Below are 13,261 nucleotides of genomic sequence, written 5' to 3' on the forward strand. Positions count from 1 at the left end.
TAAGTGCATCTTTTTCGTAAATAACATCTTTGATCTGACAACCTGTATTGTATATATATATGTGTATATGTATTGTAGAAGATTTCAAATTTTATTTTTGAGGGAGTAGAATTTAATTAAAAATCAATAAGTACCACCATTGTTAATATTTTATTAAAAATATACATTTTCAAGATACCTACATACATTATATTATTATTTCAACATGGCTTACAATCCAAAATTTATTTTGAAATAAAACATTTTGAATGGCGATATATCTTTATAAAAATTGTATAATTAATCATGTTGGTAAACTGATCCATTTCCAACCCATGAAAACCTGATCACTGCCAGAGCTGATTTAACTCGTGGTAAGTTTTCACAAATATTTATCATTCTGTTCCTGTTTCACATTTTTTTAAGGGAATTGTTTTATTCCAAAAATAGCTGGCCTACAAGTGTCTAACCTAGTAAAAATTGGCTGGCATTGAAAATGTTTAAAACATGGATTAGACAAATATTGTGATTTAATTATTATATTTCAATTATGTCAAAAATTAAAAACATTTCGATAAACAAACATGTACATACATAATGCTTGACCAAAAGCCCTTATTCAAACCAGCAAGTGTCTCAGCCCAATGCAAATTTCAGCACATGACTATGAGCACAATTTCCATTGCCGCCACATGTTCATCACAATTCATATCTTTGCTCCAACATATTTTTTTGTTCACATAGTCCATAAGAGATTTGAATAGTTTTATTTGGTCCGCCTTTTTTAAAATAAACTTATTTATAATACCTACAGTACCTAATAGTACCTGTCTTAGATTAAAATAATAAAAACAGCATTTTGTTTCAATGGAGTCAGTATTAAATTTACTTTGTGATAATGACTAATTAATAAAATGTTACTATCCCTCCATGTATTGATTTAGAAATGGTCGATTTTGTCATCATAATATTTTGACAAATTTAACAATAGTCTGTTGCACAAGAAAAAACATAGTATTGCGAGTTATGTAGGTATTTATTATTTTATAATACATTAATAATTATATTATATATGCGGTAAATATATTATGGTAGTTTTCAAGTTCCTCATAAACTGGAGAAGTGCTTCTGTGGTGTTTGTTTGTGAGTACTAGGCTGCAGAAATAATATTCTGAATCGCAGCGGATCATACTGAAAATCTAAAGTACATAATTATATCTCAAAAAACTGAACACATTATTATGGAATTCTATATTTATTGATGGATGTATGTGTGAATACAACATTGCAATTACTGTGTATTTCTGAAAGGCAAGAAAGCAACACTCCGATGCGTAAGATGAAACAAAACAAAAATCAATTCGATAATCCTTATTGCAAGTGACATCACATATTGTGGAAATCGAAAATTAGCAAATGTCATAGATTAGTGAATTTGTAATTTCAATACAATGTAAACAACATATTATTATGTCATACATACACATAAAAAGTATAATCAATACATTCATGTTGTGTAAAAATGAGTTGAAAATTATACTTATAGGCATACCTACATACCATCTCGTGAAAAAATATATTGAAATATACTAGGTCTGATCCTAAATGGAAAATTTAAAATTACCAACAAACGGTGAATTTTTTATTTCCAGTTTTTCTGAGAAAACTTTCTTGAGAATTTTCAAGACACCAAAAAACCAAACTCGAATTCTCGAGAACGAATATTCTCGAATTTGAGGATCGATAAAAGTCAAGAAATCACATCTAGTTTTAAGGGAAAACACTTATCACTTGAAACTAAATAATGAGAATCGGCACATATTTATTATTAGAATTGTCTAATGATCAATGATGATTAGTTCGTCTATACTCCAATCTTCGTAGGAATGGTCTGGCAGATATCTTCTGATAATAATTGGTATTTTCCTTTGTTTCAGCTCCTTCATTGCTATTTGTAATGGATCAGTCTCGCCCTCCAGTTCCACCATGACGGGTGCGCACATGGCAATTTGTAGCGCACGCGTCCCCAACACCCGTGCCCGTTCATATCTGAAATTAAAGAATATCAACTTGTAATCATGCGTATATCGTCGGTGTTTTGTAAAAAGGGCGAATTAACCAAAATGCTACTTTACAGGAGGAGGATTTTTAACTTTTGACATTTATTTGTTTTTTACTTGTAGATGATTATAAATGTCTAACAAGTTTATAATAAAGCTTACAAAGAATACTGTCATTATAATGGGTATTATCATATAATATTTTAAAAGGCCTAATATGTCACATTTGCTTTTTATTTCGTAATTTTAATTAATTTAATTTTAGTCGATTATCGTTTTTAAGTACTTTCCTGTGGAGATAAAAATTCGCCGTTTTTACACGACAAATCTAGTGGAGTACATATTGTATTTTCATTAAAATCTCGATTTCGCCAAAATGGTTGATTCGCCCTTTTTACAAAACACCGACGATATTGTGGTGCAGTTAGGAGCGTTTATGAGTGGTAGATCGAACAATTCGGCAGCTAATGTCGGCACTAATCTACAGAAGCGGAAATATGTTGCAGGTAAATTCTGTTTCGTACCGCAGAATGTGGCCAGACGATATTGTGGTGCAGTTAGGAGCGTTTATGAGTGGTAGATCGAACAATTCGGCAGCTTATGTCGGCACTAATCTACAGAAGCGGAAATATGTTGCAGGTAAATTCTGTTTCGTACCGCAGAATGTGGCCAGACGTTAAAATTAAGTTTTTATAATAAAAATAATATTGTAATATAATATTCAGTTTGAATAACAGCATCTGTGAGTGAGTAACAAAAGCTATTTGTGTGCCGCCATCTATTGAAATAAGCAAACAATATTATGAAATATTTCATTGAAAATATTTTTTTCTCTCTTTCCATGAACTGCTAAATTGTAAATTATGACAAGCACCATGAAAATAATATATTTTAGATATGGAATAAATTGAATCTATGGATTGTGTTGAATTATTTACATTGCAGAAATAATCATCATCACATTGTCACAATAGTGTTAACTGCATTGTTTGCCACATTATGCAACATTTCTGTTTATACCTCTCTGGTTTACTGGTTTCCTCCACATGTCCGTATCAATAGTGGCTGCTTTATAAGCACAAGCATATAAGCAACTGCACCAAAATGGTAAATCAGTAGGTAAATACAAATTTAATACAGTTCACAGTATCGTCTGCCTTGGGTCTCTCATGAAATAACATAATAATATCACAGAGGAAATTAACAAGAGAATCATGTCAGTGAATAAATGCTACTTCAGTCTATAGGGACATATTCAGTGCAGGTCTAGGGTGCTTAAGTGCCACCGATTGGGCGTTGGGACAACTGAGCACCACACAGATTAATACAATGCATAAAAGGAATAGACTTACAGCAAATAGACAAAGAAGTATCTATCTAGATTCGACCAAGTAAATTCAATACATTTGTGGTATTATTTTCCTAAAAAATATAGAGGAATAAGATAAGCATAGGAGCATGGTAGTTCTCAGCCTTTGGAAGCCTGACACTGTCTCCCTAATGTTAACCAAACCTTTGAAGATAATCTCAACCTTTAGGAGCTTGACACCCACCACACCGGATGTTTTCAGCCGTTTGGAGCCCAACGTCCACACCGGACATTTTCAATCTTTTGGGAGCCTGAACTCTATAACACTTGGCAAGCCATTTCTCCTGCACCTTTGGACAACCCTGCAGTTTAAAACATTGAAAACGTCATGATAGCATACATCCGGCAATAAAGGTTGAGAACTTCTGTGGCAGGCTGGCTAGATGGAGGTATTAATGTCTACTGTATAGAGGTGTCAAACTAGAAACTGGCCACTATCAATAGGGACAGGTGGAGAGTTGTTGGACGAAGCCGGGACGGGAAGTTGTCATGGTGATGATAAAACATTATGACAGTTATCGCTCTATCTAACCAGTAAATTTTTCGTCTGCTTATTCTCTTACTGTATTGCTGGACCAAACCCTCGTAGCCGCCTCATGGCATGTCGTACTATCCACATGACCAAATCAACGCAGTATTCCAATCTTAATTGATTAATTTGTGCTGAAATCGTTATACAGATCATAGAGATAGCCGCTGTAGCTTTTTATAAATGTAATAGTTGTTGACGTTTCTGATTATAAAAGAGCTAGAAGATTATTTTAAAAATGTATAAAAATGTTCAGTGCCAAAATCTAACGGACAGGTTTTCACTGTGTGTACTTTGTACAGCTCGCTTTATGAGTTTATGAGTATACAGTAAAATGTCGATTTCCTTCGAAGTCGAATGTCGAAAACTTTCCCTATATACATTAGCTGCATGGCAGATTCACTTATAGCAAACGTCATGCTGTCATCACCTGCATCTGTCAACAATACTTCCATTTTATAATTACTGCCACCATATGAATGAATGAAAGTGATATAAAAACCATCAGTGTTATTCAGCTGAATTTTTCAATATTGGGGTGCATATTGATGCACGTGGATTATGAACTTCTATGACTAATGAAAATATATTAGCTTACTTTGTCATATATTTCGTGGTTATGCGTTTTGATTTTTCAACACCTCCTCCGGCTTGTCCGGGTGCAAGGAATTGCACTTGCTCTCCCTCCTCCTGAAAAAATACCAGAAGAGCTATTAAATAACGTATGAATTCCAATTGATTTCAGTGTTGTCATTATCCATTTGCACACCGAAAGTAAATGCTTGGGTAACAGATTGTTCAAAGTATGTAGGTGTAAAACAATTGGTTGCCATTCATATGACGGTTGAGATCACATCCGGTTCTAGTAAGTTCGAGGCCCGATTGGTGAATGGGCATTTTTTCTCCCAAAAGACATCAATGCAGTTGAGAACAGGTTTTATCAAACACATGGTGTTCACTATGATCCTGTAAAAGATGTTGCATCTGAAACTATTCCTCTCATATTACTTAACTCCCATTATCATAACCTTGACTCCGGATATTATTTATGTCTAATTCTAATACTTAGCCGGCTCTCAGATCAGAACTCGCCTTGTTTGCAACATGTCGAAAACGTCAATGTGACGTCATTGTCATTCATAAAACACACGTCGCCAAATGAAGCTTCGCAGATTGGTCGAATTTGACAGTTTATTTGAAAAAAATATCTCCTGTTGCAAATCGACAAGTTACATGCGACTCAACTTGTCGAGATCGGCCCCGCCGAGCCTGCGCGCTTGCGCAAACTGCTTTCGTCGGCCATTAGCCATTCTTATCTAGACGACTAGATGCACTGTGCATCGATATATGCCTAATTGACGGATTAATCCAATATTTTCGCCTTCTACTTAAATTTCTGCAGTACCAATACATAATAATCGTTGTATCCGCGTCTGATGACATATTTGCATAATGGCGTTTGACGTCTAGCCAGACTATATTTTGATGTTTCGAGAGATTACACCTGAGTGTCGCTAGGTAGATATGCGAGGTTGTGACATGCAACACTGGGTCGCCAGTCTAGGAAGGTTTAATTTTTGGTTGTGCGGCACACGAGGCGAATTCTGATGTGAGAGCCGGCTTTAAGTTCCCCTTTCTGCATATTACTGACATTTGATACTGTCAGTTGATATCTGTAAGCTGTAGGTACCTACAATAAAAAATGTCAGGATTATATTTGGCCTCTTTTAACGGTAAGGTAAATCAGCATGTTTTGAACCTAAGGAGAACATAATATGGGCTCCATAGAGTGGAAGTTGTATTAAGATAATATATATGCAATTAGCAATTCGTCCAACCCACTGGGTACCTGCCCAGGATTAAATAATTGAAAAATAAACAGCATGCATTATTTTGACCAGCCGCAGGTTCGAAGCTGTAACCTGCGGTTTCATATTTATAAAAAGACAGCAGCCCCATTTTCATCCATGCTGGCTGAGTGGGTGGAGGCCTCTTTTATTCGCCTAAAACTATTGTATCTTCCAAGAAGCTCATTTTGAATGTGTTACGGAGGTAGTGATCCAGAAAATCTTTATTTGAAACATGTTGGAAGATATTTTTGAATGAATGGAATTAAATGTTCTCAATAATTCCATAATTCCGCCACAAATGGGGCCACGTTTTGAAGATTATATATATGAAATAATTCATTACCATCCGTTTTTTTCTTGTGGTTTCTCATATTTTTATGTTTTTGTCACACGTCTGTAACTAGCAAAAGAGTGAAGTCCCCTACAGCACAATGCCCAGTTAAGATCAATCACATTCAACAAATATGCTTCTTCTTGTAAAAAATAAATGAAAACTTACCTATGCCGTTTAATGTACAATATGTCATGATTTTGCCATTACCAAACATAAAGCCACTAAAAAAGCAAAGGAATGGAGTGTATTATGAACGGCAGACTTTTACTTACATCCTGCTCTTCGACTTCCTCAATGTTTTCATCTTCTTCAATATCTTCATAATCACCACCCCCGGCTCTAATAAATAAAGAGTAAAATTAGTCAGGACAGCTTACAAAATACTACGCATTTGGCTTTGATACATAACCTCAACCGAATGTGAAAGTTATCATTGTTTGATGTATATAAACAAACTTACTCTTCTCCATCATATTCGTCATCAGCCATTGCTTAGTTTTTTTCTTTTTATGGTATCGTAGTTACACTATTTTGTTATAGTCATGGATCGACAATCAAAACAAAATGCTAAACGAATAAACGACTACCGCGCGCCAGTGAAGACGTCAAATCAAAATTATCCATAAACAATCATCATTGTCATTACAAATAATATTATCTATGATTATAATATATCCAATTCACTATAATAGCCAGAAGAGAAAAGAATATTTTATGATTATAAATATTTTTAAATATTAATATGCGGACTGATTGCAAACCTCTTGGGTATTTTGATAAATAGTTTTGTCAAAAAAATATTAACACCTCCAATCAATAATGAAAGGAGGTTTACCTACCATTAAAACTCTTATTATTCTTGTTGACTCTGAAGTCCCTTGAGATGTTGATCGTATTTTTTGCCTTGTGTTCTTCTGTGCTGGCCCCTTTTTACCCCCTTTTCTTCTCGATTATTTATCTCTCTGGTTACTCATCTTGTTTAGCAGGCTGGCAGGACCGACGCTTCTATCGTAGCGTCCTTTGTCTTTGGTTATTCAATTTTTGTTATCACCTGGTAAAGCAAGATAGATCCTGCAAGATAGGGTGGATGAACCTAACATGAGAATTAGGTATAACATCTCCTTGCTTTTAGGCTCAGTGCACCGGGCTGAACAGAGAAGTCAACATATTTTGTTCCCCCGCTGTAGAAGTCTGTGTGTCTATCGGTCTCTAGTAAAATGTTTTAAAAATAGCTTCTTGGCGCCAATTACCTCTCTGCAGTATGTCATCTATGGGGTAATTCTCTAACCAATTTAGAGAGGTGACTATCGAGTACTGCCTGGTGATTCCTGTACCTCTGCATCAGCGAGTACTGACTTTACCCAATTTCCGATGACTGCTCGAGTCGCAGGTTTCGGGGGGGGGGGTCTCTTGACGAGATAAATAATGCCGGAATATTACCACCCTCTTCTCTTCTCTCATTGGAAACGCAGATAAGTTTTCGTAGCCAAAATACTGGATCGATGTTTTCGCAACTGGAAGCGCTTAATTTTCATCCAGATTGACGGTGCCTTGATGTGTCTGTCTTGGAACCAAACACTGGCCATAGAATTATATTATGGTCGCCATTATCGACTAGGCCATTATCCGCTACACTGAGTAGGGTAAGGTCATGAACCCGTCGTCCCGATGCGAGTAATAATAATATAGCTGTTCTGCGTGAAACTTCATATAGGTTGTATACTAGTGGTGTTGTTTTCTTGAGGTAGTCCACGATTATTCTTGGATCCCAAATCGGTGGTTTTGTAGGTCTAGTCTTGCGGGTGGATATGGCTTTTAACATATGACGCACTACTATGTTACTGCTGGTGTCTTTACTGATCATAGGTTTGCAAAAGGTAGCTATGGCTGATTTAATATGTACAAAAATAGTGTTATATGAAGGACCTTCCTTATTGTATAAGTGACCCAGGTATCTAGCCACGTCAATCGGCTCGGGAGTATTATAGCTTATCGTGTTGGCCATGCACCATGTCTTCCATTTGTCCCATGCAGGTCTATAAGTCTTCAAAGTGGATGGTCGCCAGCCGGAAGTGAGAAGTGATCCGTCCTCCACCGACCAGCTAGAAACTAACTCTGCCCACCCAAAATTATCCATAACTGGAGTGATAGGTCCCGGACTTGTGGAGGTGGATGGTTTGTCACCGTATCCACTAGAAATGACTCCAAGTGCGGGATCGGGTAGGGGGTTCCAGTGATCTCTGCTGTAGGTCTGCGCTCCAAAAACACTTCTTCCACCATGGGGCCACTAGTAAATATTTGCCCCTTGCCATGTTCAGGTGTGCCAATACTTGTGGAATTAGATTCGGTGGCGGGAATATCCAGGCTAGTTTGAAGTCCCACTGTCCACTGAAGGCATCGTGGAACAGTGCAAGGGCATCGTTCGGATTTCGTGAGACATACGTTGCGACAACATAGGCTGTGTTGGACACGAGCAGGTCTACGTCTGGGAGTCCCCGTCTTTGAAATAGGGGAGCTGTAGCCGCCATAACTAGGTGCTATTCTAGGATAATTTTGCTGCGTGAGAGATGGTCTGCCACGCAGTTGTATTTTCCTGGAAGGTATTGTGCAGTCAATGATATACTGGCCTGGTTGGCGATTTCCAGGATCTGTCGGCAAAGACTTAGTAGGGTTGCGGACTTTGTGCCCCCTTCGTTGTTGATGTAGGCCACCACTGTATTGTTGTCGGTTTGTAGGAGTAATTATGATCCCCTGAGCGTTTGCTCCCGGAGTTGTATGGCTGAGAGTACTGCATACAGCTCTTTTCGGTTGGAATGCCACGTGGATTGGCGTATTGTCCATGTACCTGATAGGTGGTACTCGTCTAACTGCGCTCCTCAGCCTGAATCAGCTGCGTCTGTGGTGAGGAAGTGATTGTAGGTTGCCCTGTGAATCTTTCCTGAGGAGCCCACCGCTCGAATCCACCACATGATGTCCTCTCGAGCTTGTGGTGGAATCGATGTTGTTTTGAGAGGGTAACTCCTTGATAATTGAGCGCTCGTACGTTGTAGACGTCGGCAATGCAACCTCCCCAGTGGAGTGACGAAGGTTGCAAAGTTGAGTCGCCCGAGGAGGCGTTGGGCCTGCCTGAGCGACCAACTGCCTTTTTGGATCTGCAATTGCAGGTGGTGACAAAGTGATGTGCACTTCTCTGTTGATAAATATTTCCGATTGTTGTGAGTATCCCACGCGATACCCAAGAACTCCCGCTGTTGGATTGGAATCAGACAAGATTTTTTCTTGTTGATTATCCAGCCTAGTGTCTCCATGAAATCTATCATTAAGTCAGTTGCGACAGAAGAATCTCTCTGGACTGATTTGCCATCAGAAAGTCGTCTAAGTAAGTGACGATTCTCATACCTTTTCCCGGGAGGTGTTCGGCCACCCAGTTTGTTAATGAGGCAAACAGTCTTGGTGCTGTCGACAGTCCGAACGGAAGCACGTGAATTGAAGGAGTTCTCCTTGGTAAACTAGCCGAAGAAATCGGCTATGTTGTATAACTATAGGTACATGTAGGTACGCTTGGCTTAGGTCTATTTTTACTAACCAGTCTTCCCTTTGCAGGAATCTTGGGACCTTGAAATGGTGGAACAATTTGAACGGCCTTGGTTGTAGGAAACCGTTTAGGCGTTTTAGGTTGAAGACGGGTCGTTAACTGCCGTCTTGCTTCCTTACTAGGAACAGGGTTGAGAGGAAGCTCGGAGATGGTTCTGCCGATTCCAATACTCCCGATTTCTTCAGTTCCGCGATTTGTGAAGTGATCTCCGGCGATTGTCACGTTTGGAAATCCTTCTGGAATTGTACGGAAGGCATTATTAGAGGGGGTTTCTTTATAAACGGAATACGGGTTCCCGTTATTATTTTTAATAATGGTGGTCGTCCACCCTTGGCCTGCCAGATTTCCTGGAAATGCTGGAGGCGTCCCCCTTAGAACGTGGTGAGGGAGACCCGGTCACCTGCGTCTAGGGTAAGTGCCCCTTGCACCACCTTGGTTATCTCTGGGAAAACCTCGGTTGGATGGGCGTGGGCCTCTCGGCAAGCCACCCCTAACCTGGTCTGGTATCCTCCTCGTGTATCCCTGCCTCCGAAAGGTGTCCTTGTGTCCACCTGATGAAGTGCTAGGTTGACTCTCCCTGCCCTGGTCAACCACTTTGGTGGTCTGATCGAAGACCTTCTCACGACCCCCACCTCTTTCTAGGAACACTGCCAGTTTATCTTTATTGAAGATATGTTCGGCGCTAGGTGGGATCTTGTTAAGAGCCTCTCGCGTGAAGGTGTCTTTTATAACGGAGAGGATTTTCTTCCGCCTCGTCTGAACTAACTCTGCCCGTTTTCCACAAAGGATTCGGGTGACGTCCTCAGACACTTTGTTGAGTGCTGAATAGGTCCCGAACTCTTTTACGACCGTCTCAAAAAGAGCCGTGCCGATGGTGTGGTCGCTGACAGAGTCGACCACTCGCTGTAACGCGTCCCGAATACACTCATTTTGAGCGAGCATCGCATTTTGGAGGCCGGCGATCGTACGCTCCATTAGATGTATCGTTTGCGATGAACGATCGTAGGGGCGTAACTCATCGTTGAGTCCCAACTCAACGAAGACGGGGCCGCCAAATATTGTTTTTGGGTTTCAGCGTAGCGAACCCCCGCCCAATTATCTGTGTCGAAAAGTTGGAGCCTAGTAAGTTCCGCTACCCGAGCTTTGTCTGGCGTCGGAAAAGCAGGCTCCTGAACTACGACACTAAATACAGGCAACGGAATCCTGTTGGGTTTTTCCGCTGTTTCAGGCCTTGCAGGTGGCCGTAAAAAACTTACCGGGGAGTCGATGTCTACCGTCGGCCTCTGCGGAGTAGGCACCACTGCAGGCAGACCCTGTTGGGTCAATCTGATACCTTGTCATCCAGTGACATTACTGATGCCCTCAGTTCACCTACTGGATCGTCCAACAGTAATTCCAACTCATTCGAGTCGGTCTCCATCGCTAGTCCCTCCGCGACGTTGCTGGCTTCATTACGCTCCATGTTAATGCACAAATTTCACAATTTAACTGTACTTCCGTTTGACAAAATTTTTTCGCTTCTGACAAAGGAAAAACACAATCAACTATTGAATAACCAAAGATAAAGGATGCTACGATAGAAGCGTCGGTCCTGCCAGTCTGCTAAACAAGATGAGCAACCAGAGAGATAAATAATCCAAAAGAAAAGGAGATAAAATGGGACCAGCACAGAAGAACACAAGGCAAAAAATACGATCAACATCTCAAGGGACTTCAGAGTCAATTTTTTTTTTCCGACCATGTCCGATCCTAATAGGATCATATGGGCCTCCACAGAGTGGAGTTTTGTATTGACAGATTTTTTTTTTTTTACGAGAAATGGATGTCAGCCACTTGCTCAACCTATTAGGTCCATACTCTGACTCATTCACAAATTGAAAAACAATATGTGTACTTGTCAGACCCAGGATTCGAACCTGGGACCCTCCACTCTATAGGCCGGCATTTAAGCCACTCGGCCATCGTGGGTGTAAATAGCGAATAATAATTATTGCGGTACCTACTGAGCATTGTACAAATAAGTAGGTAACAACTAAACTAAATAAATTGAATTACTTAAATAGTTTGATTATAAATTATTATTCTCTTCGTGAATGTACCTCGCTTTAAATTAATAATTACCTACATTTTTTTTACTTTTTAAAAATATTGTCTATTAATATTATGTTCTTGCAGTAAAGAAAATTTATTTAATTGGAACCATCAGTTCATTAACTCGATTCAAACTTGCTGTAGTGTAGATTTCTTTTTAATTGCCTGCAGTTATTAGAAAATAAATGCATAGTTTTGATCCTCTCAGCAGACATTGCATATTTTTATCCATTAAGAGGGGGCTCAAGAGAAGAGATTGAAGTATAATCTAGTATAAAAAGGATCTCGGCGTCGTAAGGACGTTAATTTAAATCGATATTTTCGCAAAAACCACTAATCATCGGAGATTTTATTTAAAAAATAAACATTATTATTATTGGTATTGTCGGCCTTCTTACAAATTATTATTTGATAAAAACCTGCAAGTGTCCACCGATCAGAAAACAGGGCTGTCAAAATAATGCATGAATTAATATTTTTAAAATGTTAATTTCATCATAGTTTTTAATCAAACCTGTGCAAGTACATACTGATAACTTGGGTGGATATCGTAGCAAACATACTATTGATATATCTACGGGTATTTTATTATTATTACCTAATTCAAATTGAGCATAGGTTGATACTCAAATACTATTATAGTATGTTTATGATTTCGAGAAAATCGTACGATGGTATATAATCCATATCAATTATTTGAAAACATTACATTTGCATGTAGGTACATGTATAATATAGTGAAAAGGTCAGATACCTGTAATAATTATTTTTAGGCACTCATGATATAAATTATTTCGCTCATTGGCTTTACATACAATAATGGTACTACCTACCACTTGTTTCACTAGTATAAAAGTGAAGTTGCGCAGGCAATAAAAAGTCACTTTCTTTTTATATTAGGCAGACACTAAATTCTACGTTTTTAAAAATATTCATTAGAATTAAACAATACCTATTATTTTTAATACGTAGGTCCTAAACATTACAAATAAACACTATTCATTAGTAATGTTTTTTGAATAGCACATGAAATAAAAATGCAGGTAGATATGTATTTCAACATCCTTCGTATGTTTAGTTCTCGGAAAATTTCAGGTTAAAAAGTGGCTAACACATAGTCAAAAAAGTTATCATATCCATCATATCAGTTGCAATATTTCCCACCAAACAACTGATAAACATTGAATTTAGTAACATTTATTAGAAAGTACTATTTTTTGGTCACCCCATAGCTTCATTTCACAAGCTTCACTTGGAGGGAGTTTATTGAGACAAACATTGGCGGCATCCTTTTTATATTAACTACTAGACCAGTTATTATGGACCACATGTAAAAAAATCATATTTTCAATTCTCAAGGCCGATTCTGTAGAGCGTCCCCTTAACTAAAACTTTGTTACCCGGAATTCTACTCGACTGATGTATCAGCATCCCATAACTATAATTTTATAGTT

The 13,261-nt window shown here is 38.4% G+C and overlaps 1 protein-coding gene across 1 annotated transcript; it reads right to left on the reverse strand.

Annotated features, from left to right (window-relative positions):
* Positions 1–1,220: 1,220 nt before the first annotated feature.
* Polr2F (RNA polymerase II subunit RpII18) lies at positions 1,221–6,736 on the reverse strand. The gene is made up of 4 exons (XM_085952768.1): positions 6,582–6,736; positions 6,394–6,460; positions 4,536–4,627; positions 1,221–2,028 (listed from the first exon to the last, which is right to left on the reverse strand). Exons 1-4 carry the CDS (start codon positions 6,608–6,610, stop codon positions 1,818–1,820), a joined length of 399 nt encoding a protein of 132 aa, XP_085808894.1. The 5' UTR covers positions 6,611–6,736; the 3' UTR covers positions 1,221–1,817.
* Positions 6,737–13,261: the final 6,525 nt, after the last annotated feature.

The sequence above is a fragment of the Rhyacophila brunnea genome, unplaced genomic scaffold, assembly GCF_057557595.1.
Source record: "Rhyacophila brunnea isolate RB1 unplaced genomic scaffold, BYU_Rbru_1.0 scaffold_3, whole genome shotgun sequence".
Classification (NCBI taxonomy): Eukaryota; Metazoa; Arthropoda; class Insecta; order Trichoptera; family Rhyacophilidae; genus Rhyacophila; species Rhyacophila brunnea.

Bases quoted from the DNA above. Each gene is read 5' to 3' on its own strand.
- Polr2F (XM_085952768.1), bottom strand. From the start codon at position 6,610: ATGGCTGATGACGAATATGATGGAGAAGA. The intron at 6,461-6,581 runs GTAAGTTTGTTT...TTTATTTATTAG, and splicing joins GACGAATATGATGGAGAAGA to AGCCGGGGGTGGTGATTATG. The intron at 4,628-6,393 runs GTAAGTAAAAGT...GTATTTTTTCAG, and splicing joins AGGAAGTCGAAGAGCAGGAT to GAGGAGGGAGAGCAAGTGCA.